Genomic DNA, 26,900 nt, shown 5'->3' with positions numbered 1-26,900 from the left:
TTTCCGCCACCTACAAATAGACCCCATGACCGGAGATATATTTCCCTCCCCACCCCTATATGCATTCCATAGAGACTGTTCCCTCTGCGACTCCCTTGTTCCATCCAAACCTCCCACTAACCCACTCTCCACTCCTGGCACCTTCCTCTGCCACCGCAAGAAATACAAAACCTGCTCACACACTTCCCCCATCACCTCCTTCCAAGGCCCCAAAGGATCCTTCCACATCCAACAGAGGTTTACCTGTACTTGCACACATGTCATCTATTGTATTCGTTGCTCCCAATGTGGTCTGCTCTACACTGGGGAGACAGGACACTAACACGTGTAACGTTTCAGAGAACATCTCTGGGACACACACACTAAACAACCCAACCGCCCTATGGTCGAACACTTTTATTCCCCCTCCCACTCCGTCAAGGACATACAAGTCCTGGGCCTCCTCACCACCAAACTCTAGTCACCTGACACCTGGAGAAAGAATGCCTCATCTTCCGCCTTGGGACCCTCCAACCACATGGGATCAATGTGGAATTCACCAGTTTCCTCATTCCCCTCTCCCCACCTTTTCCCAGATCCTTGAACTCGGCACCGCCCTCCTGAACAGTCCTCCTTGTCCATCTTCTTTCCCACCTATCCGTTCCATCCTCCTCTCTGACCTATCACCTTCACTCCCACCTTCTTCTACCTTTCGTATTCCCAGCTACCTTTCTGCCTCCCATTTATCTCTCAGCCCCCTTGGGCAACCCCTTCATTCCTGAAGAGCTTATGCTTGAGATGTCGACTCTCCTGCTCCTCAGATGCTGCCCAACCTGCACACATGTACTTGCACACATGTCATCTACTGTATTTGTTGCTCCCAATGTGGTCTGCTCTACACTGGGGAGACAGGACACTAACACGTGTAACGTTTCAGAACTCTATTTTCTGACTCTATTCTTCAGCATCTGCAGTCCTCACTTTCTCCTCGTCACTGTATCAAATGCCTTTTTGAAGTCCATGTACACCACATCAGCAGCCTTGCCCTCATCACCCCTTTCTGATACCTCTTCAAGATACTCCAATACTACTACAGCACTAACAACAGGCATTCAAACATTAACACTTGTGAAATGAATTTTGTCATACAGCCTGACACTGAGGCTTTCAAATATATTTTGAAATGGAATGTTACAATCTATTCAACACGTCTACATTTTAGAAACAGATATAAGGCAAATCTTCTTTGATTCTGTTCATTGCTATTGATTGTTTTATCAAAGCAATAACATTTGTACATGTTCTTCAGGTATAAATTACTGATGGAAATATCTGTGTCTTTAAGGCCAGGAATGCTAGAGCTGTTCAATAGATTCTGGGGTAGGGTAACCGCAAAAGCTGCAGACGTTATCAATACATATTTTGGAGAAATCCATTCAAAACCAGGTAACAATAATGTTCATTGTGGCTGTGATTACAGTTTCAGCCAAAATGAGTGCTAGGAATAAAATTGGTGAATTGGATTTGCTATGATTTGCTATTCATGCCAAGAATAAAAATCAGTATCACTCAGATTAGTTAGGGTAGACAATATATAACTCAATACGCAATACTACTGCTCTAGAAAGTGTCCAATAGACAGAAGGCGATCATCTAGAAAGTGCTTTATTTCCCAAAAATATATCTCCAATAGGTAACTAACACATTACTAGGTAACAGAAAATGCTGGAAATACTCAACAGTTAATGTAGAGAGAAAAGCAGAATAGCTTCTGTCATCAGAACTCCTGAATTTCAGCATCAACAGTACTTTGTTTATATGTCATTACTTGGTCTGTCTGTTGGACTGTATCAATTGTTTTTCTTTAAAGATTGTATTCCATAGCTGCAAATAAATATTTTACTGGTTTTAATTAGTACAGACATTGGTCAATGCTGAAGGCACCATCTTTGAAGAAAAAGTGACTAATTGATATGCATCTGATTTTAGTTCTGAGTTTTTTTGGTTACAAAAATATACTTTATTAATAAAAAAACTTTATCTACTTTCCTATGTTCCAAAGCACTTAGTCATAGAGTCATAAAGATGTACAGCACTGAAGCACAACCTTCAGTCCATGTCACCCATACCGAACAGATATCCTAAATTAATCTAGTCTCATTTGCCAGCACTTGGTCCATATCCCAATAAACCCTTCCTATTTATATACCCATCCAGATGCCTTATAAATGTTGTAATTGAACCAGCCTCCACCATTTCCTCTGGCAGCTCATTCCAAAGTGAGGACTGGAGATCAGAGTCTAGAGTGGTGCTGGAAAAGCACAGCAGGTCAGGCAGCATCCAAGAAGCAGGAAAATCGACGTTTCGGGCAAAAGCCCTTCATCAGGAATCTTCTTCAGCTCTTTCCATACACTCACCACCCTCCGCGTGAAACAGCTCTAAACAGTTTAGAACAATTCTGAGGATGGGCCACCGAACCAGAAACGTTAACTCTGATTTCTCTCTATAGATGCTGCCAGACCTGCTGACCTTTTCCAGCAATTTCTAATTTTGCTTCTGAGACCTTTGTTATACTTTGGCAAAAAGATCTTAAATGTTCATCTTTCCCTCTGACAATAGGTCATCATCAAGGACACACCCCTCTGTTTCTCTCTCCTCTGATGCTTCCTGACCTACCAAGTACATCCAATATCTTATTAATTTTATTGTAGATAACCTTAAACTGGGCTACTGTTGTTAATTCATTGCCACAGAAGGCTGTGGAGGCCAGGTCATTGAGTACATTGAAGACTGTGTTCTTGTTATCAAGGGGATCAATGGGTATGGGTAGAAAGTGGGAGAATGGGATAGAGAAACTTATCAGCCATGTTTGAATAGCGAGCAGACTCAATGGGCTGAATGGCCAAATTTCTGCTCATGTGTCTTATGATCTTTTGGCTAGACTATAGAGCAGCCTTTCGATCAAAATGGATAAATCTCATTTACATAAATTGCTGTAAAATGCTTTGATAAAAATATCCAGATATATAACACACCTTTTGAGCTTTCTTTCGCATTCGTCTTGTGATGAATGTTTTGTTGAGGTTTGTTGTCTCCATTTCTTCCTCACTGCATCCTGATAACTGGCTATCAAAAGATTCATTCCTTCCTAAGACATGAAAGTACATTATCTCAAGTGAAAAGATGTCAATCTTTCCTCATTTCTGGCTGATTATTTTCTGCTTTTTTGTCCATCATATTATTTAAATATTTCTTCTCAATTTCAGCTTTCACCTCATTCATATTCAAAACAAAATCATTGAAGCCAATCACATCAAAACTCTTGTTGTAACATATCCCCAGTCATTCACTGAATAAATGTAAAATTTATAAGTGCTGGATTATATGCTGATTTGCATAGCACAAATGAGTGCCTAATATAATATAAACATTTGAGAATTTAGGGGAAAAATATCACAAGCTTAGCCATCTCACTTTCCAACTGATCAAATTTCACCCACTACATTAATTTACAATCCATAAACGAAACTGACAGTCTCCCTCAATGTGCAGTTTGCACCAAGGACAAAATAAAACTCATTTCTTTAAAAGGCACTAATGACAATTCATATTTAAACACTTCACCTGCAAAACTCTGGAAAATTTCCTCCACACCTGCACTGCTGTCACTCTCAATCAGTGTGTCCTTGGAAGTGTTCTTGTGTGAGCTGTAACCCATTTGTTGGTGACCTAGTTCTAGTCCCTTTCTGTCCTTGTTACCGTTGTGATGTTGCCGATGTTCTCTGTATTGCCATGGTAGTTTTGCAAAATGGCGGAACAATTCCTCTTCACTTATGTGTGGGCTACTATTGTCCTCTGGCTCCCCTTGTGCAGCAGGCAGGCATCCAGAGGCCATCTTTTCAATCACGTCTGTAACTTCATCTATGAAAATAAAAGTAGGCCATGAATTCTAAACACAAATTATAAAACAGACTACCATTCTTCCCCTACTATGTTGTAGCACTATGTGTGAGAATAAACAAGTTTCCTGAAACCAAAATGCCACAGATGCTTAAAACCTGGAATATACATAAGATACTGGAACCCAGTAGGTGAGGCAGCCTCTGTGGAGAGAGGAACAGAAGGAATGTTTTGAGTTGATTAACTTTTTTAAATTCAGATTTCCAGCTTCCTAAGAATTTTGCTTTTGAGTCAATTGTCCAATCACAATCAAAAGAAAATCTGCTTTTGAGTTTGCCCCACATTGGGTAAGATAAAAAAAGGAAGAATTGCATTTACATAATGGCTGTCAGTCTCAGGACACTCCAAAGCACTGGACAGCCAATGAAGTTCTTCTGAAGTGCAGTCAACAAATAATATAAAGAACCTGGCAGCCAAATTACACATAGGAAGCTCCCACAAATAAAAGCATGATAAACAATTTCTAATGATGTGGATTGGCCTGACATTGGATGTATCTCACCTGTTCTTGTTGGAAACAGTGCCATAAGATCTAACATCCACCTGATTTCTTATGACAGGACTAAATTAGGTCTAAGTCTGTTTCCTTACTTGTCCAATTGTTAGTCCCAGGCATTTGCTCCGATTTTAACTTTGATTTTTTTGGATAGTTTCGGTGTTGTGTTTTTCTCCTGCTGGTTAAAGGAGAAATCTCATGGTTTTTCTTCTGTCTCACTTTCACTCCTTCTGGTACAATGTTGCAGCTGCACAAATTAAATGAAAATATATTTGCGCTTAGTAATGTACTAAAATGACAATTATATATAATTAAGAGTACTTGTGGTCCGGTACCTAATTCTGGACAAGAAACCCAGGATTCGAGCCTCATGCCAGGACTTGTTGGCCAGGGAAGGTGTATTGGTAAAGTGACCAAATAGATTTGATTGTTAGCCTGTGAACCCTTCCAATTCACTGGCAAGGCGGCTCTCATTATCTGCCATTCTGCAAGAAGCAATGGTAAACCACCATGGTACATTACCTGTAAGTTTGGAGTAAACCGATGGACGCTCATAGCCAACCCTGGGAAATGGGGATGGAAGAAAAGACAGACATATGGTTCACCAGATCGATCTCTCATATTTTAAGGAATAAAACATACATCCAATACTGACTACCTTACCAAGCAATGTGCTGTTCAGTTGACAGTCTTGACTCAGTGGTAGCACTCTCACCTCTGAGTAAGAAGACCTATACTATCAAACTCCATTGCAGTGATATTATCATATAATCTAGATTAAAACTTCAATTTGGTACCAAAACAGTGCTGCATTACTTGGAGAAGGGGCTACCATCCATTAAATTCAATGTTAACATAGGCCCTGTCCAGTGTCCCAGGTGGATGTAAAGGTCCACTGGAACTATTATTGTTTGTGGGAATTTGGGGCTGGGCACAAAATGGTTATCATGTTTCCTTACAATAATGCAACTCAAAAATACTTAATTAGCTGTGAAGTGGTTTGGGATATCCTGTGACTATAGAAAGTTCCAATACAATAGTACGTTGAGTCTTAAAGCACTAAAAGACAAGCATAGAGATAGCATTCTATCATGTCTCACAACATTCAGAAACACTTTATACAGTGTACCACTATAGTCAATGTCATTCCATAGGAAATGTATCAGCCATTTTGTACCTTTAAAGATCCATAAATAACAGTGACAACTAAAACTGACATACAATGCTACTGATGTGGGAGAAATCTTGAACAGGTCAATAAGAAAGGGTTTTTTTGTTGAATACCTCCAAAAGATTATCAAAAGTAAAATCTGCATAGCTCTGGTGCATAATCCAGGTCAACAGGAGAGTGTATTAGAGAGGCAGTTCCAGAGGTCAGTATAGTCATTTGTAATTCTCCAGATTAATAACAAGGAAAAGATGGAAATGTACATCAAGTATTTTGTGTCTTGACTTCACTGTAGAACGTACATAAAACTTCCCAAGGATACTTAAAATTCAAGTGGCAAAAAGAAGAGAGTAGCTTCAATCACAGTCATCAATGAAAGGTACTGAGAAAACGATTAGAATTAAAGGCTGACAAATCCTCAAAACCTGATGGACTTCATCCTACGGTCTTACAAAAGTGACCAAGATGGATGTGATCTACTAGAGATGGTAGGTTATGGTCTTCCAATATCCCCATGGACTCTGGAAAGATCTCAGTGAATATGAAAAATCACAAATGCAACATCTCTATTTGAAAAAGGAGGGAGCCTGAAACAGGAAATTCCTACAACAAATTATTAAGAGTAATTAGAAAATCAAAATGTAATCGTGCAAAGCCAACACGGTTTTGTGAAAGGGAAATAGTGCTTGACTAATTTTACATTGCCTTTTGAGGCAGGATGGATTGTAAAGGACCTATAGATGGAGAATACTTAGATTTCTAAAGGCATTCAATAGGGCGTCATATAAAAGGAGTAAGTGAGGGCTGCAGATGCTGGAGATCAGAGCTGAAAATGTGTTGCTGGAAAAGCGCAGCAGGTCAGGCAGCATCCAAGGAACAGGAGAATTGACATTTCGGGCATAAGCCCTTCTGCAGGAATTATCGACGTTTCGGGCATAAGCCCTTCTTCAGGAAGGATGTCATATAAAAGGTTACTTCACAATACGAGAGCTCATGGTGTAGGCAATAGCATGGATAGAAACTAGATTTACTAACAGAAAGCATAGAACTGGACATGAATAGATCATTTTCAGATGGACAAGCTGAGGAGGGTGGCCCTCCCCTCCAACCTATCACCATTACTCCCACCTCCATCTACCTATCGCACTATCAGCTATCTCTCCCCATGCCCACCTCCCTCTCAATTATCTCGCCATCCCCTCAGCTCACAAACCTCATTCCTGATGAAGAACCCTTTCCCAAAATATCGTTTCTCCTGCTCCTCGGATGCTGCCTGACCTGCTGTGCTTTTCCAGCATCCCACTCTCGACTCTGATCTCCAGCATCTGCTGTCCTCATTTTCTCCTCTTCATAAACTATACTATTGACTTGGATAAAGGGATGAAATTATGTTTGCTAAATTTGCTATTGACACAAAGATAGGCAGAAAATTAAGTTGTCAAGACAGCAAACTGTTTACGAACTGATTTAATAGGTTTACTGAGTGGGCAAAGATTTGGCAGGGTAAAAACAATGACTGCAGATGCTGAAAACCAAATACTGGATTAGTGGTGCTGGAAGAGCACAGCAGTTCAGGCAGCATCCAACGAGCAGCGAAATCGACGTTTCAGGCAAAAGCCCTTCATCAGGAATAAAGGCAGTGAGCCTGAAGCATGGAGAGATAAGCTAGAGGAGGGTGGGGGTGGGGAGAGAGTAGCATAGAGTACAATGGGTGAGTGGGGGAGGAGATGAAGGTGATAGGTCAAGAAGGAGAGGGTGGAGTGGATAGGTGGAAAAGAAGATAGGCAGGTTGGACAAGTCAAGGAGACAGTAACTGAGCTGGAAGTTTGAAACTAGGATGAGGTGGGGGAAGGGGAAATGAGGGAGTTTAATTTGGGGATGTGCACATTTACCTACTTTGATAATAGAATGGCAGTATACTTTTTAAATGGAAAGATATTGCAGTACCCAAGTACAAAGGGATCTTAATATTCTTGTACATGAATCACAAGAACTCAGAATGCAAGGACAGAAGTGATTAGAAAGGCAAATGGGATGTTGGTGTTTATTGCAAAGGGAATTTGAATATACAAGTAGGAACGTGTTGCTACGTCTGTTACAGGGCCTTAGGCAGACTGGCAATGAAGAGCTGTGTACAGTTTTAGTCTCTTTACTTAAGAAAGGATATAATTCTGTTAGAAACTGTTCAGAGTAGATTCACTTAACTGATTCCTGAGAGGAAGGGGTTAGGGGAAATGCTCAGCAGGTTATATAGTCTTAGGGCCTATATCCAACAGTGTTTAGAAGAATGAGAAGTGATCTTATTGAACATTTAAGATCCTGAGGGACTTGATAGGGTGCATAAGATGTTTCCCCTGTAGGAGAGATTTGAACTATCGGGAACACAGTTTAACAATGAGGGATCTCCTAATTAAGACAGAGATAAGGAGAATTTTTTTCTCTATCAGAGGGATCATCAGTCTGTGGAATTATCTTCTCCATTGAGCAGTGCAGGTTGGATCACTGAATACTGTGTATTCAAGAAACATTTGGACAGATTTTCGATTGACAAGGGAATCAAAAGATATTAAAATAAAAATTAAGTAGAGTTTGGGCTACAAACAGCTATGATCTGCTGAAAGGCAAAGCAGGCCTATTTCTGTTCCTAAATCACCAGAAATCTGACATCCCCAAAACTGAGCAGGCTGAACTCAATTACTGGCTGTAAAGCACTTTGAAGCATCTGGTGGCCATGAAAAGTGCTAAAATACAAGCTTTTTTTTAATTCTCCAAACCAAGGCACCAGTGAGTGAGGGCTGATGTCAGCTTTAAACATTGTGTTCAATAGAATGTCATTTAGAAAACAAGTATTTCAGCCTTCTCTCATGATTGTCAGTTTGGATTAAAAACCTGCATTTATGGGAAATGTATGCGATTAAGTCTTTGGCTCAAAGAAAAACTTGAATTTATATAATTGCTTTCACAACAGCAGGCCACACCAAGACATGTTACAGCAAATTAAATGCTTTGTGGAGTATAGTCACTATTATAAAACTGGAAACTAAACAGCCAATTTAAATACACTAAGCTCTCACAAACAGCAATGATTGTCACAGAAACAGAAACAGAAACAGAAGTGGCAGGAATGTTCAACATTCTAGATTAGAGTGGTGCTGGAAAAGCACAGCAGTTCAGGCAGCATCCGAGGAGCAGGAAAATCGACGTTTCGGGCAACAGCCCTTCATCAGGAATAGAGGCAGAGTGCCTGCAGGGTGGAGAGATAAATGAGAGGAGGGTGGGGGTGGGGAGAAAGTAGCATAGAGTACAATAGATGAATGGGGGTGGGAATGGAGGTGACAAGTCAGAGAGGAGGGTGGGGGAAAGTAGCAAAGAGTACAATGGGTGAATGGGGGTGGGGATGAAGGTGATAGATCAGAGAGGATGGTGGAGTGGAGATGGGAAGGAAGATAGGCAGGTAGGACAAGTCATGGGGACAGTGCTGAGCTGGAAGTTTGGAACTGGGGTGTGGTGGGGGAAGGGGAAATGAGGAAACTGGTGAAATCCACATTGATGCCCTGGGGTGGAAGTGTTCCGAGGCAGAAGATGAGGTGTTCTTCCTCCAGGCGTTGGGTGGTGAGGGAGCGGCGGTGAAGGAGGCCCAGGGCCTCCATGTCCTCGGCTGAGTGCGAGGGGAAATTGAAATGTTGGGCCACAGGGCGGTGTGGTTGATTGGTGTGGGTGTCTCAGAGATGTTCCCTAAAGCACTCTGCTCGGAGGCGTCCAGTCTCCCCAATGTAGAGGAAACTGCATCGGGAGCAATGGATACAATAAATGACATTGGTGGATGCGCAGGTAAAACATTGATGGATGTGGAAGGCTCCTTTGGGGCTTGGATGGAGGTGAGGGAGGAGGTGTGGGCGCAGGTTATGCAATTCCTGCGGTGGCAGGGGAAGGTGCCAGGACGGCAGGGTGGGTTGTTAGGGGGCGTGGGCCTGACCAGGTAGGCACGGAGGGAGTGGTCTTTGCGGAAGGCAGAAAGGGGTGGGGAGAGAAATATATCCCTGGTGGTGGGGTCCATTTGGAGGTGGCGGAAATGTCATCGGATGATTTGGTTTAAGCGGAGGTTGGTAGGGTGGAAGGTGAGCATCAGGGGAGTTCTGTCCTTGTTACGGTTGGAGGGGTGGGATCTGAGGGTGGAGGTGCGGGATGTGGATGAGATGCATTGGAAGGCATCTTTAATCACGTGGGAAGGGAAATTGCAGCCTCTAAAGAAGGAGGCCATCTGGTGTGTTCTATGGTGGAACTGGTCCTCCTGGGATCAGATACAACAGAGGTGCAGGAATTGGGAATACGGGATGGCATTTTTGCAGGAGGTAGGGTGGGAAAAGGTGTAATCCAGGTAGCTGTGGGAGTCGGGTTTGTAAAAAATGTCGGTGTCAAGTCAGTCATCATTAATGGAGATGGAGAGGTCCAGGAAGGGGAGGGAGGTATCGGAGATGGTCCAGGTAAATTTAAGGTGAGGGTGGAATGTGTTGGTGAAGTTGATGAATTGCTCAACCTCCTCGTGGGAGCATGAGGTGGCGCCAATGCAGTTATCAATGTAGCGGAGGAAGAGGTGGGGAGTGATGCCGGTGTAACTACGGAAGATGGACTGCTCTACGTAGCCAACAAAGAGACTGGCATAGCTGGGGCCCATGCGGGTGCCCATGGCTACCTCTTTGGTCGGGACACCCATAGCTACCTGGATTACACCTCTTCCCACCCTACCTCCTACAAAAATGCCATCCCGTATTCCCAATTCCTCCGCCTCCAACGTATCTGCTCCCAGGAAGACCAGTTCCACCACAGAACACACCAGATGGCATCCTTCTTTAGAGATCGCAATTTCCCTTCCTACGTGGTTAAAGATGCCCTCCAATGCATCTCGTCCACATCCCGCACCTCCGCCCTCAGACCCCACCCCTTCACCTGTAAGAAGGACAGACCCCCCCTCAATGGTCACCTTGCGCCCTACCAACCTTCGCATAAACCAAATCATCCAACGACATTTCCGCCACCTCCAAACGGACCCCACCACCAGGGATATATTTCCCTGCCCACCCCTTTCCGCCTTCCGCAAAGACTGTTCCCTCCGTGACTACCTGGTCAGGTCCACGCCCCCCTACAACCCACCCTCCCGTCCTGGCACCTTCCCCTGCCACCGCAGGAGTTGCAAAACTTGCACCCACACCTCCTCCCTCACTTCCATCCAAGGCCCCAAAGGAGCCTTCCACATCCATCAAAGTTTTACCTGCGCATCCACCAATACCATTTATTGTATCTGTTGCTCCCGATGTGGTCTCCTCTACATTGGGGAGACTGGACTCCTCCGAGCAGAGTGCTTTAGGGTACACCTCTGGGACACCCACACTAATCAACCACACCACCTTATGGCCCAACATTTCAATTCCCCCTCCCAATCAGCCGAGAATATGGAGGTCCTGGGCCTCCTTCACCGCCGCTCCCTCACCACCCGACACCTGGAGGAAGAACGCCTCATCTTCCACCTCGGAACACTTCAACCCCAGGGCATCAATGTGGACTTCACCAGTCTCCTCATTTCCCCTTCCCCCACCTCACCCCAGTTCCAAACTTCCAGCTCAGTAATGTCCCCATGACTTGTCCTACCTGCCTATCTTCCTTTTGACCCATCCACTCCACCATCCTCTCTGACCTATTAACTCCATCCCCACCCCCATTCACCTATTGTACTCTATGCTACTTTCTCCCCACCCCCACCCTCCTCTCATTTATCTCTCCATCCTGCAGGCACTCTGCCTCTATTCCTGATGAAGGGCTTTTGCCCGAAACGTCGATTTTCCTGCTTCTTGGATGCTGCCTGAACTGCTGTGATTTTCCAGCACCACTCTCATCTAGAATCTGGTTTCCAGCATCTGCAGTCCTTGTTTTTACCTAGGAATGTTCAACCGAGCACCCTGCAGCCCTCCGGACTCAATATCGAATTCAATAATTTTAGGGCCTGAATTTTTCTATGTCTTAGCCCCCTACCCACACACCAGGCCTTGTTATTACATAGTCTGCCAGTAGACACTACCTTCTGTTAGTCACTAACAGTCTCCATTAACAAGTATTCACCCTCCTAGTCAGATCATAAACTAAACCTTTGTCTGTCCAATTGTTCTTCTCTCTCTTCAGGCTCTAATGATGGAAAAGGATAGACCAGATATAAAAGTCGAAATTCTAAATTGGAGAAAGGCCAATTTTGACGGTATTAGGCAAGAACTTTCAAAAGCTGATTGGGGGCAGACGTTCGCAGGTAAAAGAATGGCTGGAAATTGGGAAGCCTTCAGAAATGAGATAACGAGAATCCAGAGAAAGTATATTCCTGTTAGGGTGAAAGGGAAGGCTGGTAGGTATAGGGAATGCTGGCTGACTAAAGAAATTGAGGGTTTGGTTAGGAAAAAGGAAGTATATGTAAGGTATAGGATAGATCGAATGAATCCTCAGAAGAGTATAAAGAAAGTAAAAGTATACTTAAGTGGGAAATCAGGAGGGCACAAAGGGGACATGAGATAGCTTTGGCAAATAGGGTTAAGGAGAATCCAAATGGTTTTTATAAATACATTAAGGATAAAAGAGTAACTAGGGAGAGAATACGGCCCCTCAATGATCAGCAAGGCAGCCTTTGTGTGGAGCCACAGAAAATGGGGGAGATACTAAATGAGTATTTTGCATCAGTATTTACTGTGGAAAAGGATAAGGAAGATATAGACTGTAGGGAAATAGATGGTGACATCTTGCAAAATGCCCATATTACAGAGGAGGGAGTGCTGGATGTCTTGAAACAGTTAAAAGTGGATAAATCCCCAGGACCTGACCAGGTGTACCCTAGAACTCTGTGGAAAGCTAGAGAAATGATTGCTGGGCCACTTGCTGAGATATTTGTATCATCGATAGTCAAAGGTGAGGTGCTGGAAGACTGGAGGTTGGCTAATGTGGTGCCACTATTTAAGAAGGGTGGTAAGGACAAGCCAGGGAACTATAGACCGGTGAGCCTGACCTTGGTAGTGGGCAAGTTGTTAGAGGGAATCCTGAGGGACAGGATGCACATGTATTTGGAAAGGCAAGGACTGATTAGGGAGAGTCAACATGGTTTTGTGCGTGGGAAATCATGTCTCACAAACCTGAGTGGGTTTTTTTGAGGAAGTAACAAAGAGGATTGATGAGGGCAGAGCAATAGATGTGATCTATATGGACTTCAGTCAGGCGTCTGACAAGGTTCCCCATGGGAGACTGATTAGCAAGGTTAGATCTCACGGAATACAGGGAGAACTAGCCATTTGGATACAGAACTATCTCAAAGGTAGAAGATAGAGGGTGGTGGTGGAGGGTTGTTTTTCAGACTGGAGGCCTGTGACCAGTGGAGTGCCACAAGGATCGGAGCTGGGTCCTCTACGTTTTGTCATTTACATAAATAATTTGGATGCGAGCATAAGAGGTACAGTTAGTAAGTTTGCAGATTATACCAAAATTGTAGTAGTGGACAGCAAATAGGGTTACCTCAGATTACAACAGGATCTTGACCAGATGGGCCAATGGGCTGAGAAGAGGCAGATGGAGTTTAATTCAGATAAATGCGAGGTGCTGTTTGGGAAAGCAAATCTTAGCAGGATTTATACACTTAATGGTAAGGTACTAGGGAGTGTTGCTGAACAAAGAGACCTTGGAGTGCAGGATCATATCTCCTTGAAAGTGGAGTCGCAGGTAGATAGGATAGTGAAGAAGGCGTTTGGTATGCTTTCCTTTATTAGTCAGAATATTAAAGTACAGGAGTTGAGAGGTCATGTTGTGGCTGTATAGGACATTGGTTGGCCACTTTTGGAATACTGCGTGCAATTCTGGTCTCCTTCCTGTCGGAAAGACGTTGTAAAACTTGAAAGGGTTCAGAAAAGATTTGCCAGCATGTTGCCAGGGATGGAGGATGTGAGCTATGGGGAGAGGCTGAACAGGCTGGGACTGTTTTTCCTGGAGCCTTAGAGGCTGAGGGGTGACCTTATAGAGGTTTACAAATTATGAGGGGCATGGATAGGGTAAATAGGCAAAATCTTTTCCCTGGGGTTGGGGAGTCCAGAACTAGAGGGCATAGGTTTAGGGTGAGAGGGGAAAGATATAAAAGAGACCTACAGGGCAATTTTTTCACACAGAAGGTGGTATGTATATGGAAGGAGCTGCCAGAGGAAGTGGTGGAGGCTGGTACAATTGCAACATTTAAGAGGCATTTGGATGGGTATATGAATAGGAAGGGTTTAGTGGGATATGGGCCAGGTGGTGGCAGGTGGGACTAGACTGTGTTGGGATATCTGGTCGGCATGGACGGGTTGGACCGAAGGGTCTGTTTCCATGCTGTACATCTCTATGACTCTACCCCCACCTATCATTTATTTCTTAACCCCTCCCTCCACCCTATTTTCTGCATACAAACCAACATTTTCCTATTTACCATCAGTTCTGAGGAAGGGTCACTGGACCTGAAATGTTAACTCTGATTTGTCTTCACAGATGCTGCCAGACCTGCTGAGCTATTCCAGCAATTTCTATTCTTGTTTCTGATCTACAGCATTGGTTTTACTTAATATGATTGTCACAATGTTTTTAGTGATGCTGGCTTAGGGATAAATGTTGGCCAGGATAACAGGGAAACATAGCTGCTCATTTTCTAAATAATGCTGTGGGATCTTTTACATCCATCTGAGAGGGCAGACATGACCCTTATTAATGTCTCTTCTGAAAGACGGCACCTTCAACAGTACAGTTTTTCCTTAGTATCAGCCTAGGTTACACATTTAATTGTCTGGAGTGGGGCATGAACTCAAAAGTTTCTGACTTGGATATAATACTATTAGCCAAAAAGAGAGCCAAAATTAAAATTCCGATTCCAATTTAGGCCAAGATTAAATCATTAATTTATTCTGTCATCTCTGTTGGTGGGAAAAGAATGACCGAAATTGGAATAATCACCAAATAATGGAGTGCAATGAAGTATTTGTTACATTACTGTGTTAGATATATTTCTCTGCAATAATATATTTTATTCATTAATTATCTATATGACAAAGCAGTTCAAGTCAAATATTACAGAACATGCAATAAATATATCACATTTTTCATCTGAACATTGCACTGTTAGTTGCTTCAATCCAAATGCCAAATTGGAACTCCAAATCTCAAACTGGAACATTTATTAAATATGACAAGAAACTATTTCTATTCCAATACAAGCTACAAGAGGTTCTATAAGTTGTCAGATCCTTGAGATACCATGGCAGAATGGCTTTAGACAGTGGCATTTCCCTATGGCATTTCCCCACTGCACCATGGCGGTGGCTGCTCCAAGCTTTAGTACATCCCTCAGTATGTAGTCCTGGGCCTTGGAATGTGCCGGTCTGCAATACTTAATCAAGGACCATGCTTTGCACTGGAAGATCACAAGTTTCAGGCAGACCAAAGAATGTCTTTCATGGAATTTATGGTTTTCCAGGTACAGTTGATGTTTGTCTCGGTGTGCGTTAATGGGAACAGCCTGCAGAGCACTGAGTCATGCATCACAGATCGGCTCAGGATGAACCTCGACAAAAAACAATCTCTAGACCTTCTTTGCAAAGAAACATTCTAGAAGGAGATTTGTGGTGAGATTCTCATCACCCAGGCTGTCGCGACGGCATCATGTCATGACATAGAAAGTCTAGGCATGCATGAAAAATCTGATGGGTAATGCCTGTCTCACCATCAGCCAAGCAATGCCTAGTTGATTATGCATTCTATCAAATTATTTTGTCAGTCAGTTTAGGGAACAATCCAATAGTATAGAGCTTCTCCTTTCCCTGCAGGACATTACATTACAAAAACATTACATGCTGATCACTGCCTGTTGGACTTGTGCTAAAAGGTGTTTCTCCCTGTACAAATATCTCTACAAGGGACAGGTGGCACAGTACAGTCCAACAACTTGGAACACTCTAGAACAGTTTGACCAGACCCATCCTTTACAACACTGGGGATAAGTAGGACTTCAGCACAGCAGGTACAGCAAACATATGCACACAGAGCTCACTCATAGGTACCCAGAATCAGAACGGCAAAACTACACAGGACATTCACCTTTGAGTAATGTGGATTCTTCTATTGCCGGATAGATACATGCTTTGCTTTCTATATTCTTGCTGGTTACCTTCTGCTGGGATTCTCATAGGTATGCGGCCTCTACGAGTCTGCAGCAAGAAAGTAATTTTTTTATAAATCACTATTATTTTAATTAACCAAAATTTGCATTATAAAGCCATTAGTAGCAAGTGAGGACTGCAGATGCTGGAAATCAAAGTTGAAGAGTGTGGTGCTGGAAAAGCACAGCTGGTCAGGCAGCATCCAAGAAGCAGGAGAATTAATGTTTTGAACATAAGTCCTTCATCAGGAATGAGGCCTTTTGGCCAAGGGGGCTGAGAGATAAATGGGAGTGGGGTGGGGCTTTGGGGAAGGTAGTTGGAATGCAATAGATAGATGAAGGTGGGTGAAAGTGATAGGTCGGAGACGAGAGTGAAGCAGATAGCTGGGAAGGATAATGGACAGGTAGAACAGGTCAAGGGGGCGGTGCCGAGTTGGAAGGTTACGACTGGGATGGGGGGGGGGGAACGGAAATGAGGAAATTGGTGAAATCCACATTGATCCCATGTGGTTAGAGGTTCCCAAGGCAGAAGATTAAGCATTCTTCCTCCAGGTGTCAGATGGTAAGAGTTTGGCGATGGAGGCCCAGAACCTGCATGACCTTGGTGGAGTGGGAGGGGGTGTTAAAGTGTTCAGCCACAGGGTAATGGGGTTGGTTAGTGTGGGTGTCCCAGAGATGTTCTCTGAAATGATCCGCATGTTGGCGTCCTGTCTCTCCAATGCAGAGGAGACTACATTGCATGCAACGGATACAGTAAATGACGTGTGTGAAAGTACAGGTAAATCTCTGTCTGTGGAAGGATCCTTTGAGGCCTTGGACGGAGGTGAGGAGAGAGGCGTGGGTGCAGGTTTTGCACTTCTTGCACTGGCAGGGGAAGGTGCCAGGAGTGGAGGGAGGATTGGTAAGGGGCCTGGTCCTAACAAGGGAGTCACGGGGGGAATGGTCTCTCCGAAACGCAGATAGAGGTGGGGAGGGAAATATATCTCTGGTCATGGGGTCTGTTTGTATCTGGTGGAAATAGCGGAGGATTATGCAATATATCCGGAGGTTGGTGGGGAGGAAGGTGAGGACCGGGGGGGGGGGGGGGGGGGGTTCTGTCATTGTGGTGATTGGAGGGGTGGGGTTCAAGAGAGGAGGTGTGGGAAGTAGATGAGATTCACTGGAGGACATTGTCGACCACGTGGTAGGGGAAATTGCAGTGTTTGAAGAAGGAGACCATCTGGGATGTAGAACTGACCCTCCTGAGAACAGATGCGGTGGAGGCAGAGGAATTGGGAACATCCCAGATGCTCTCCTTCTTCAAAGACTGCATTCTTCAAATTCCCCTCCCATGTGGTTGACGATGTCCTCCAGCGCATCTCATCCACTTCCCGCTCTGCCTTTGAACCCCACCCCTCCAATTGCCACGATGACAGAAACCCCCGGTCCTCACCTTCAACCCCACCAACTTCCAGATACATCACATCATCCTCTGCCATTTCCACCACCTATAAACAGACCCTGCCATCACCGATATATTTCCCTCCCCAATCCTATCTGCATTTTGGAGAGACTATTCACTCTGCGACTTCCTTGTCAGGTCCACGACCTCCAATGATCCACTCTCCACTCCTGGCACCTTCCCCTGACACTGCAAGTAGTGCAAAAGAGGGTAGGTGCAAAACCTGCGCCTACCCTCTCTCCTCACCTCTGTCCAAGGCCCCAAAGGATCTTTCCACATTTGACAGAAATTTACCTGTACTTCGACACATGTTATCTACTATATCCGTTGCACTCGATGTGGTCTCCTCTACATTAGGGTGACAGGACGCCAACTTGCGGATCATTTCAGAGAACATCTCTGAGACACCCACACTAACCAACCCTACCATCTTGTGGCTGAACACTTTAACTCCCCCTCCCCCTCCCCCTCCCCCTCCACCAAGGACATGCAGATCCTGGGCCTCCTCCATCGCCAAACCCTTACCACCCGATGCCTGGAGGAAGAACGCCACATCTTCTGTCTTGGGACCCTCCAACCACATGGGATCAATGAGGATTTCACCAGTTTCCTTATTTCCCCTCCCCCTACCTTATCCCAGTCGCAACCTTCCATCTCGGCACCGTACCCTTGACTTGTCCTACCTGTCCATTATCCTTCCCACCTATCTGCTCCACCCTCCTCTCCAACCTATCACTTTCACCCACCTTCATCTACCTATCGCATTTCCAGCTACCCCAACCCCACCCTTCTCTATTTATCTCTCAGCCCCCTTGGCCCACAAGTCTCATTCCTGATGAAGGACTTATGCCTGAAACATCGATTTTCCTGCTCCTCAGATGCTGCCTCACTGGCTGAGCTTTTCCAGCGCCACACTTTTCGATCATAAAGCCTTTACCCCTGCATTATACTTTGGCTGTTAAAAGTGCATTGCCCACTCTACCCATGATGGGAAGCAAAATAATGTAGTGTGACGCGTAAGATAAAATAACAAATAGTTCACATTAAAATTTGCTACAAAGAAAGTAGCAAATTTCATATCATTATGTTTCAGTGGTTTTAGAAACTTACAGGGTAAGCATCCTGATGGTGAGCTTGAGCTAATATATTCTTTTTCTTCTTACTCTTCATTGCCAATGTTCTCTTGTGTTCTGACAAAGAAGCAACACGTTTATCCATGGCAGAGCTGTTACCAGACTCTTCTTCATTCACTTGCTTCTTCAGTAAACAGGTAGTTTGTGTCCCATCTGCATAGGTGTCTGATGTCTTTAGAACATCAAGAACATTAGAACAAGCTTTCACTACTGATGTGTGGTCACCTTGAGTCCAACTCAGAACCTTTGATGCTGGTTGAATACTCACAACAGGATCAGCTCCGTGCCTCTTTCTCACTTTGTACACTGGGAGCTGATAGCATCCTGGAGGAGCCACGGCTATAGGGATCACAAGGCGGCTGTCATTGCACAGATTACTCCTTCGATTCCCATTTTCACTTTTCTTCTGATAGTCAACTTCATCAAAGCCAGGTAGCTGAGTGTTGGGAGCAATCTCTAAGATCGGTAAATCATGTGTTTTAGCTTCTTCTGCAATTTTCAGTATTTTGTTTACTTCAGGGTTGTATCCTCTTGTAATGTGATCAAGGGCACTGAAAGCTTGTTGCAGTAGATGTTTAGATGTTTGAATGTTAATCGCACAGCTACTGATTGAGTGCTGGATTGACATATTAGTCACAGAGTTCTTCTCTTCCTCCAGTACTCTGTTGCTCAATGCACATGAGGCGATCACACTTTGTTTTTCGCGATCACTGGCTAAATCTTCCACTCCTGACCTTTTACGAAACTCAAACTGTTCATTTTCCTCATCTGATGCATATTCTGTTGTTGTTTCCAAGCATACACTGCTATCTTCCTCAGAATTCTCCCCTGTGCTATCGTAGTGTAACAGACTTGTCTCTAAATCACCATCTGCTGGTTGACTGTCAGATGTAGCATACATTTCTTCTAATGCAAGGTCTAGTTCATGTAATTGTTCGAGAACATCAGTTTCATGTTTGGCTCGTTGGCTTTCAGCTGGGTCAATGCCATAAGCCTGTTCAAACTCATTCCACGGGTCTTTACTAAGTTTATCTTTGTCACAAACCTTTGCCTGGATTCTAGACATTGCAGTATCTTCAGTTTGATTTTGCTCTGTTCTCCAACAATCATACAGAACCGTAATCTGTTGTGATGATTCAGTGTTCAAATCTATGACTTCACCAGCTAGTTCACTTTCTTTCTTTGGACTGAGGCTAGTGCTCCGACCCAAGTTGTAATAGGAATGATCTGAAAAATATAAAAAGGTAGGCTCCTTGTTTATTTTCTTCCTCCTTCTCTCCAATAAAATTGGGGCAAATTCATGAAAAACTCTTTTTAAAAAGCCTCCATTGATCTAAAGCAAGATCCAGTATGCCTTAGTAAAGCTTAACTGTCATTAATCCCAGGTATACCACTACGCAGTGATTTTTGGTGAAGGAAGTTCAGATAAAAGTAAAATTTAATGATTGTGTGTACAAATGCCAACAGAACAATTATTTATCAAAGCAACTTCCATACCATTCTCTGTTGTGATCTGGGCTTCTTTTACATGTTCAGGTTTTCTTCCTTTGCTGGCATTCACCTCCTGAACTTGTACCTGCTCTTTCTTGAAGTCTGCATCATCTGAGCTGGCTGCCACAGACATATTGATATCATCATATAAGCTCTCCACTTTGGATTGGACTTTTTCAAGGGTATATTTCTGCTGATTGCTAATTATATCCTGTGTTAAATGAGACTAGATTGATATTTATCCAAAATAGCTAATTGAATTGCATAACATTTAGACTTGTCAATAAGATATATATAACCAGGCTAACACTTAGAGCAGAATAAGTGGCCCTTATAAAAATGTCGTAAGAAAATCAAGATAAGGAGTCTATTTAAAGCCATGGGAACTCTGTTTAGAATCATAGAGTCATAAAGATGTACAGCATGGAAACAGAGTATTCAGTCAATTTCAGAATCACTGTTATTAAGTTTAGGACTGAAACAAATCCCCCCCCCCCAAAAAAATGTTCCTGAGGCTGTTTTTTTCCACCAAAACAACCAGTTTACACACCTTGATGTCATTCCGGAGAATAAAGCGGATATCTTGAAGGTTCATAGTCCGATTCTGCGGCTTTGGTTGAATCCCAGTTTGCACTATGTCATAGTATGGCTTAGGAACTTGTTCATCCACGGTTAAATATCGTCCTGCTGCTATTAATTCCTTCACTGCAAATCCATCCAGGTCTTCCCAGGGAACTACATCTGCATGACAATTTCGTCAATGAGAAGTTTGAAAGTATGTCAAATCTGAACTAATAGGTAAAGTCCATGACATAAATATAATTGTCCACAATGCCACATATGTTAATAACTACATAGTATGACTTGTCAAAGTGTTGAACCAAAATGAAACAGTAAGAAGCTACTGCCTCTACTACATGATAGTCTATAACACTCACAAATAATTGGCCCAGTGTGAGGGTTGCAATAAAGCATTGGAGTAAACTTGTGCCTTAACTTTGTACCTATATCAAATTGAACAGTAAAATGAATGTAATAAGTTTGGGAATGAAATCCAGTGACCATTCCTTGCTTCAGCAGTGGGCTCCCAGAAAATCAGCAGTTCGTTACACAGCCATTCCACAGGGTAAATATGTTCAGTCTAAGGTAATCTCATCATTTTACTGGGGGAGATGGTAATGAAGTATGAGACTGTTACTTGGGGTTCCGAGTAAATCAGCTGAGGGAGTGAGAATTGGTGGGTGAGAACTGCAGAAAGAACAAACTTTCCTGCAGCTGACAGTATAGAAAATGACCTGATAAGCAAGAACATTGCTCAACACTGAAAAACACAAATAGGGACTTGCAAGCGCCAACCTTTCATGCAATAGCACAGTATATAGGTACTGCAATATGACATGTCTTTTGTGCCTCATTTCTGTATTTCTATTTGTATTTACTAGAAACTTTTACATTATCATAAATAATCATAGAGAAATTGAATTATGGAAGTAAAAATGAAGTAATTTCTGATTTTACTCATCTTCCACACCATAAAAATGCCAATGTAGTATTTTCATTACCAAGATGTATGCATTATAAATAATAACTGCACTAAAGAAACAGGCCATTTGATACAATGGGTCCAGCAGTGCTTATGCTCCACAAGAACCTGTTAAAGTATCAGCTAACACGCAAAACTATACCTGTAAGCAGTTCCTGAATAAGTGTACAAATGCTGTAGACATCTGACTTGAAAGTGGCAGGTTTGCCCCGAATTATTTCTGGTGCTAGCCAGTTGTAAAACTGTGATGGGATAGGGAATTGGGAGAGATTGCTGTGCGTGCCTCCATCAATGCTGTAGAGATATTACAAAAAACAGGTTATTATATTCGAACAAATTGCATTTGATTAAGATGTTTTAAGGTTTTTTTCAGACCATAACGGTTAGGGAAGCTACTTTTATTTGTTCATAGAATCTAGGTGCTACCGACATGACAGAAATTACTGTTCATCCTTAATTGCCCTTTAAATCATCCTTTAAATTTTGTTTTTCATTTTAAAGTTATTTTTTAATTTAAAATTCTCCCTACCTGACTGACAGGGAGTTCAAAGAATAGAAAGGTAAGCAGAAGAGATTGGGAGGTGGATCAATCTGGATAAGACTGCAAAGCACTGTCGAAGGGGGTTACCAAGTCACCAGATAAGATGACTATGATCAGATCAATAATCATAGAATCATAGAATCCCTACAATCCCAACAAGTCCACAGATCCTCCTGTATTTACCCCTAACTAGTGCACCATATCGTGAACACTTTGGGCAATTTAGCATGGCCAATTCACCTAACCTGCACTTCTTTGGAATGTAGGAGGAAACTGGAGCACCTGGAGGAAGCCCACACAGACACGGAGAGAATAAGCAACCTCCTCACAGACAGTCATCTAAAGTTGGAATCGAACCTGGGTCCCTGGCAGAAAAGTGGGGATTTAACCAGCAAACAGAAAAACTTGAACAGGAGAAAGTCCATGTTGACCAAAACCAGGCACAGAAGCAGCTGAGAACAGACCCCAAATAATTTTTAATATAATTTTGAACAATGACAATTTCGCACTAACTATTGGAACCTCAGATGAACAAATAAATAGCTACAAAAATAGTTGACAGATATAAAAGTACAAATCAAACAGTCAATAGTCATCTCATTGCCTGACTAAAATAAAATTCTAATACTGATTTGGAGATGCCGGTGTTGGAGTGGGGTGTACAAAGTTAAAAATCACACAACACTATATATTTTGTGGGGTGAATTTGTACTTGCAGGGTTACATTGTACTTTGCTCAAAAACTGCATGAATTCATGTAAAACTCCGTTATCTCACTTTTAAGATTAGAATCAATCTAAACATCATAGCATAGACAGAGAACACAGGGGGCTAACACCTTCAACATATTGTCTAGCTATCACCATTGTTAACAGCTAACCTGAGAATGCAACTTTTTAAAAAAAGGGTTTTGTGATTTACACATGAAAGAAGTGAAACTGTCATGGTATTCTAACAGATGAAAGGCTTAACAGACAATCAATTGTTCAGTTACATCACACTGTAAATTTTTGCTATAAATTCTGTGTGTTAGAATTGAGCCCTCCACTACCACCTGATGAAGGAGCGACGCTCCGAAAGCTAGTGTGCTTCCAATTAAACCTGTTGGACTATAACCTGGTGTTGTGTGATTTTTAACCCTAATACTGATGTTCAACTGTATACTTAATAAAACCAACAGAAGTCTCACTGTCACACCTCAATGTAGTAGCTAATTATATCGATAGAAACTGCCCAGACACTGCAGTACCATATCAACAGAAATTAATCAAAAATCACACGACACTGGGTTATAGTCCAATAGGTTTATTTGAAACCACAAACTTTCGGAGCCCTGCTCCTTCTTCAGGTAGCTAATGTACTAGCTTTGTCCACGCCACTCCAACACTGGCACCTCCACAACAGAAGTTAAAGAAGTGCAGCATTGCCTTTGTCTTACTGAACCAATAGGGGTCTCCACATTGTGATTGTATGAGTATACCTAGTTTAAAATCATTACAAGGACCAAGCACAAACTTTATACTAAGTAGAACTGTAATATTGAACTTTTAACTTTTATTTTTCTATTTTGTACCTAGGCACCTTTGTACTTAGATTAGATTACTTACAGTGTGGAAACAGGCCCTTCGGCGCAACAAGTCCACACCGCCCCGCCAAAGCGTAACCCACCCATACCCCTACATCTACATCTACCCCTTACCTAACACTACGGGCAATTTAGCATGGCCAATTCACCTGACCTACACATCTTTGGACTGTGGGAGGAAACCGGAGCACCTGGAGGAAACCCACGCAGACACAGAGAGAACGTGCAAACTCCACACAGTCAGTCGCCTGAGGCGGGAATTGAACTCGGGTCTCTGGCGCTGTGAGGCAGCAGTGCTAACCACTGTGCCACCCTTAAGATGGTACCAGGAATGGCAACTTTGTACACTTTTCACTGTACTCCTGTACTTTACCTCTCCACCTCGTCATGCTTTCTCCATGCTTTCGATTAAATTGTCAATACCATACACACAGTCAACCAGGCCAGATTCTCTATTCACCTCCCATTCCCCAAATTCAGCATTCACCTTTTATTTATCCTTTATTGTAGATCATATGATATCAGATTTTTATCAGAAGATCTCATGGGCTACTGGATTAATTTTGATGGGAACTATAGAGATAAGCACTGTCCTCAATATATAATATTGGAAATCAATAGATGTGTACCTTTCAATCATGAATTCGAAGTTGCTTAATTTGGCAATGCTAGGCAAAATAAGCTGCACAGCGTGAGAGGTGAGTGCTCGATGGATGTAGCCCCGTGAGTGAAGGAAAAGCACAGCATCAGTAATCTGTAGAATTATTTGTACAATCGTCTCCATGAGCAAGACTGGGAATTCTGAACGCTGGAATGATACAGTTATTTATTCAAAAGAAACTATTATCAATATTTAGCATAAATTCTTTGTAAACGTATGACAAATGCAGCATTAATACCCAAGCCTTAATAACAATCTTCTGAATCAAAATAGAGATCTGCTGAGCCGGTTTTGAAACAAATTATCTTCCATATCCTTCTTTCCTTTGCTAAAAGTGTTCACTCACACAGCTACTGTTGGCACGACCAGTGTTAATTGTATCACCTCCATCAATGTTCTGGAACAGACTGGGGTTCAAATCTACAACCTTCTTATCTGTTTCATCTAATAGTATCAGATGGTATACTTAGCCATTAATACATTTGGGGAACCAAAACCTATAAATTCTGAATAAAGTATTTCATCTTCAGATGTAAGATATCTATTAAATCATGGCACATTATACTGAGACCACAGACAACATCAATATTTAAAAATGCTAACTGCTATACCTGAATGTAACAATTTTTCAACTCTATACCTGCGACACATTGTACACACTGCGTCGGATTTCTGTTCAATAGAAATCATAGAATACAGCGCCTTCTATATTGAATATAGTGTGAGAGATCCCAAGGTCTGTTCCGTTTCATTTCTTGAGAAATGTTACATTTGATGTTTTCAAATAAAGTTGTAACTTTGCTAAGCACTGCAGTATTTAAAATAGAAGCTGTGGCTGATGTAATTTTGTGCTCTATCAACACTACGATCATCCATTCCTATGTGGATTATTTTGGCATATTTAATAATAACAATGGGAGTATGTGAAAATAAATTATTGTTTAGTTTCCTCTTCTGCTATACTGCATGTGGTTTTACAATGGCATCATGAAGTTAATTTCTTCAGTAAAGTTCTACATCTTGTGCTTATGTTCAAAAGTTACTTAAGAGAGCTGAGAAGGCAGCATACATTGAAATGCTTTGAAACAGGAGCTATCAAGTTAAGAGAAAAAAACAATGATGCCTAATGTAATTCATTACTTTGTTTCTTTATTTCTCTTTTTTGAAATAAACTCAAGTTTTTAACCTGGGAATCCTAGCCAAAATTATAATAATGATAATGTACATAACTATTTTCAGCAAAGGGTGTCCATTCATCAAACAGTAACTGACACATGACATAATAACCATGAAAGATTTAAGTTGTATTAAAAATATTGTTTTAAATACTAACTTACCCTCTCATGCAATACTCCATAAAGGGAACCAAGATTAACTCTCTCATACACTAAACGAATCTGATCCAGATCAGACATCTGGCACACAGCCATCAGCATCAGGAAGTTTGGGTGCCGAAGTTGACTGTAAGGTATAACAGAATATGGATACTGTTTGTCAAAAAATCTGTCCATGTTGTTTTATTCTAATCCATTTGGCAGAAATAAGCCAGGTTCGGGCCAAACCTGGCAAATTATATCAAAATTAGTGCTCCCCGTGCGACTTAACATTTTTGGTTCGATGAGTAATATCCAAGCAATGCTGTGCTGATCACTTGATTTACACTGTACTCTGACAATTACCTAGTAAATCTGCAAATGTTCTCAACAGAACCTATATTAATTCCAGCTTTTAATCCTTTTGTGTGAAAACAATCAAGCTTCAAGCAGTACACTAACAACCACCTGCTGAAGAAGTGACGCTTCCAAAGCTAGTGTCTCCAAATAAACCTGTTGGACTATAACCTGGTGTTGTGCAATTTTTAACTTTGTCCACTCCATTCCAACACCAGCTCCTCCAAATCATGACTAACAAGGTATTTCAAGGGTTCCTCTTGTTTCTGAAACATCCCCTCCAGTGTTATAGCAAATATGCAGCACAAGTACTTTAGAAGAGAATCAAACTGACAGCCTTTATCAGTGTTATAGATGCAATGAAAGGTGACCTATCATTTTTGTGTAATCTGAGTACAACAGAAGCATCTTTTAAATAGTTTACCTGGAAGAAAATGTTCCCTCATTATTTCATGTAACAAGATTATGAATCCCATTTATAAAGTGCAGGTTTATAATTTTGGTAAATAACACAGAAACCACAGTTCAAGCCACTATCTATCTAATTAAAACAGAAATCTATGATCCAGAAATACAATCAGAATATTGAGATTATTTGATGATGGCTCTGGGACATTCCCCCAAAAAACTCAAGAACATTAGATCCAAACAATTTATTGTATTTTTAAACACAGTTTAACTCCAAATAATTTAGAAATTATGCAAAGATTTGATGAATTCTGGCATGCTATATTCAGGATTTTGAGGAAGATCGTTTGATCTGCAGCAGTAGTAAAACTATACTTACAATTGGCATACTTTTGAATTCCTAAAATTTACAAATTTTATGCACTTATCTGTGTAAAAATCAAACAGTTCTGTTACATGCTTGACAGCATCCTTAAGGGTTGTTTATTTATTGAAAACATGGCAAGCAACTAATAACTTACTTTATCATCTCTCCCGTCCTATTAAACTAAACTGGGTACTTTACATGTATAGGCCATGAGTTACGAACAGATTCCATTCCTGACTAGGTCCATAAGTCAATTTGT

General features: G+C 42.1%; 1 protein-coding gene across 1 annotated transcript in view; it reads right to left on the bottom strand.

Annotated features, from left to right (window-relative positions):
• Window positions 1-26,900, bottom strand: part of tex14 (testis expressed 14, intercellular bridge forming factor) — a 161,038-nt gene that overhangs the window by 53,180 nt on the left and 80,958 nt on the right. Inside the window, exons 9-18 of the mRNA XM_072589188.1 lie at window positions 25,534-25,657; window positions 24,165-24,343; window positions 21,552-21,703; window positions 20,417-20,607; window positions 19,873-20,077; window positions 18,353-19,602; window positions 15,741-15,850; window positions 4,531-4,682; window positions 3,604-3,900; window positions 3,015-3,127 (exon numbers count right to left, since the gene is read on the bottom strand). Of these exons, the coding sequence (XP_072445289.1) occupies window positions 3,015-3,127; window positions 3,604-3,900; window positions 4,531-4,682; window positions 15,741-15,850; window positions 18,353-19,602; window positions 19,873-20,077; window positions 20,417-20,607; window positions 21,552-21,703; window positions 24,165-24,343; window positions 25,534-25,657 (2,773 nt within the window). The remainder of the gene's footprint in view (window positions 1-3,014; window positions 3,128-3,603; window positions 3,901-4,530; window positions 4,683-15,740; window positions 15,851-18,352; window positions 19,603-19,872; window positions 20,078-20,416; window positions 20,608-21,551; window positions 21,704-24,164; window positions 24,344-25,533; window positions 25,658-26,900) is intronic.

This window comes from Chiloscyllium punctatum, chromosome 19, assembly GCF_047496795.1.
Source record: "Chiloscyllium punctatum isolate Juve2018m chromosome 19, sChiPun1.3, whole genome shotgun sequence".
NCBI classification, from domain to species: Eukaryota; Metazoa; Chordata; class Chondrichthyes; order Orectolobiformes; family Hemiscylliidae; genus Chiloscyllium; species Chiloscyllium punctatum.
Note: the sequence above shows the minus strand (reverse complement) of the source record. Positions and strands in the feature narration are given on the sequence as shown.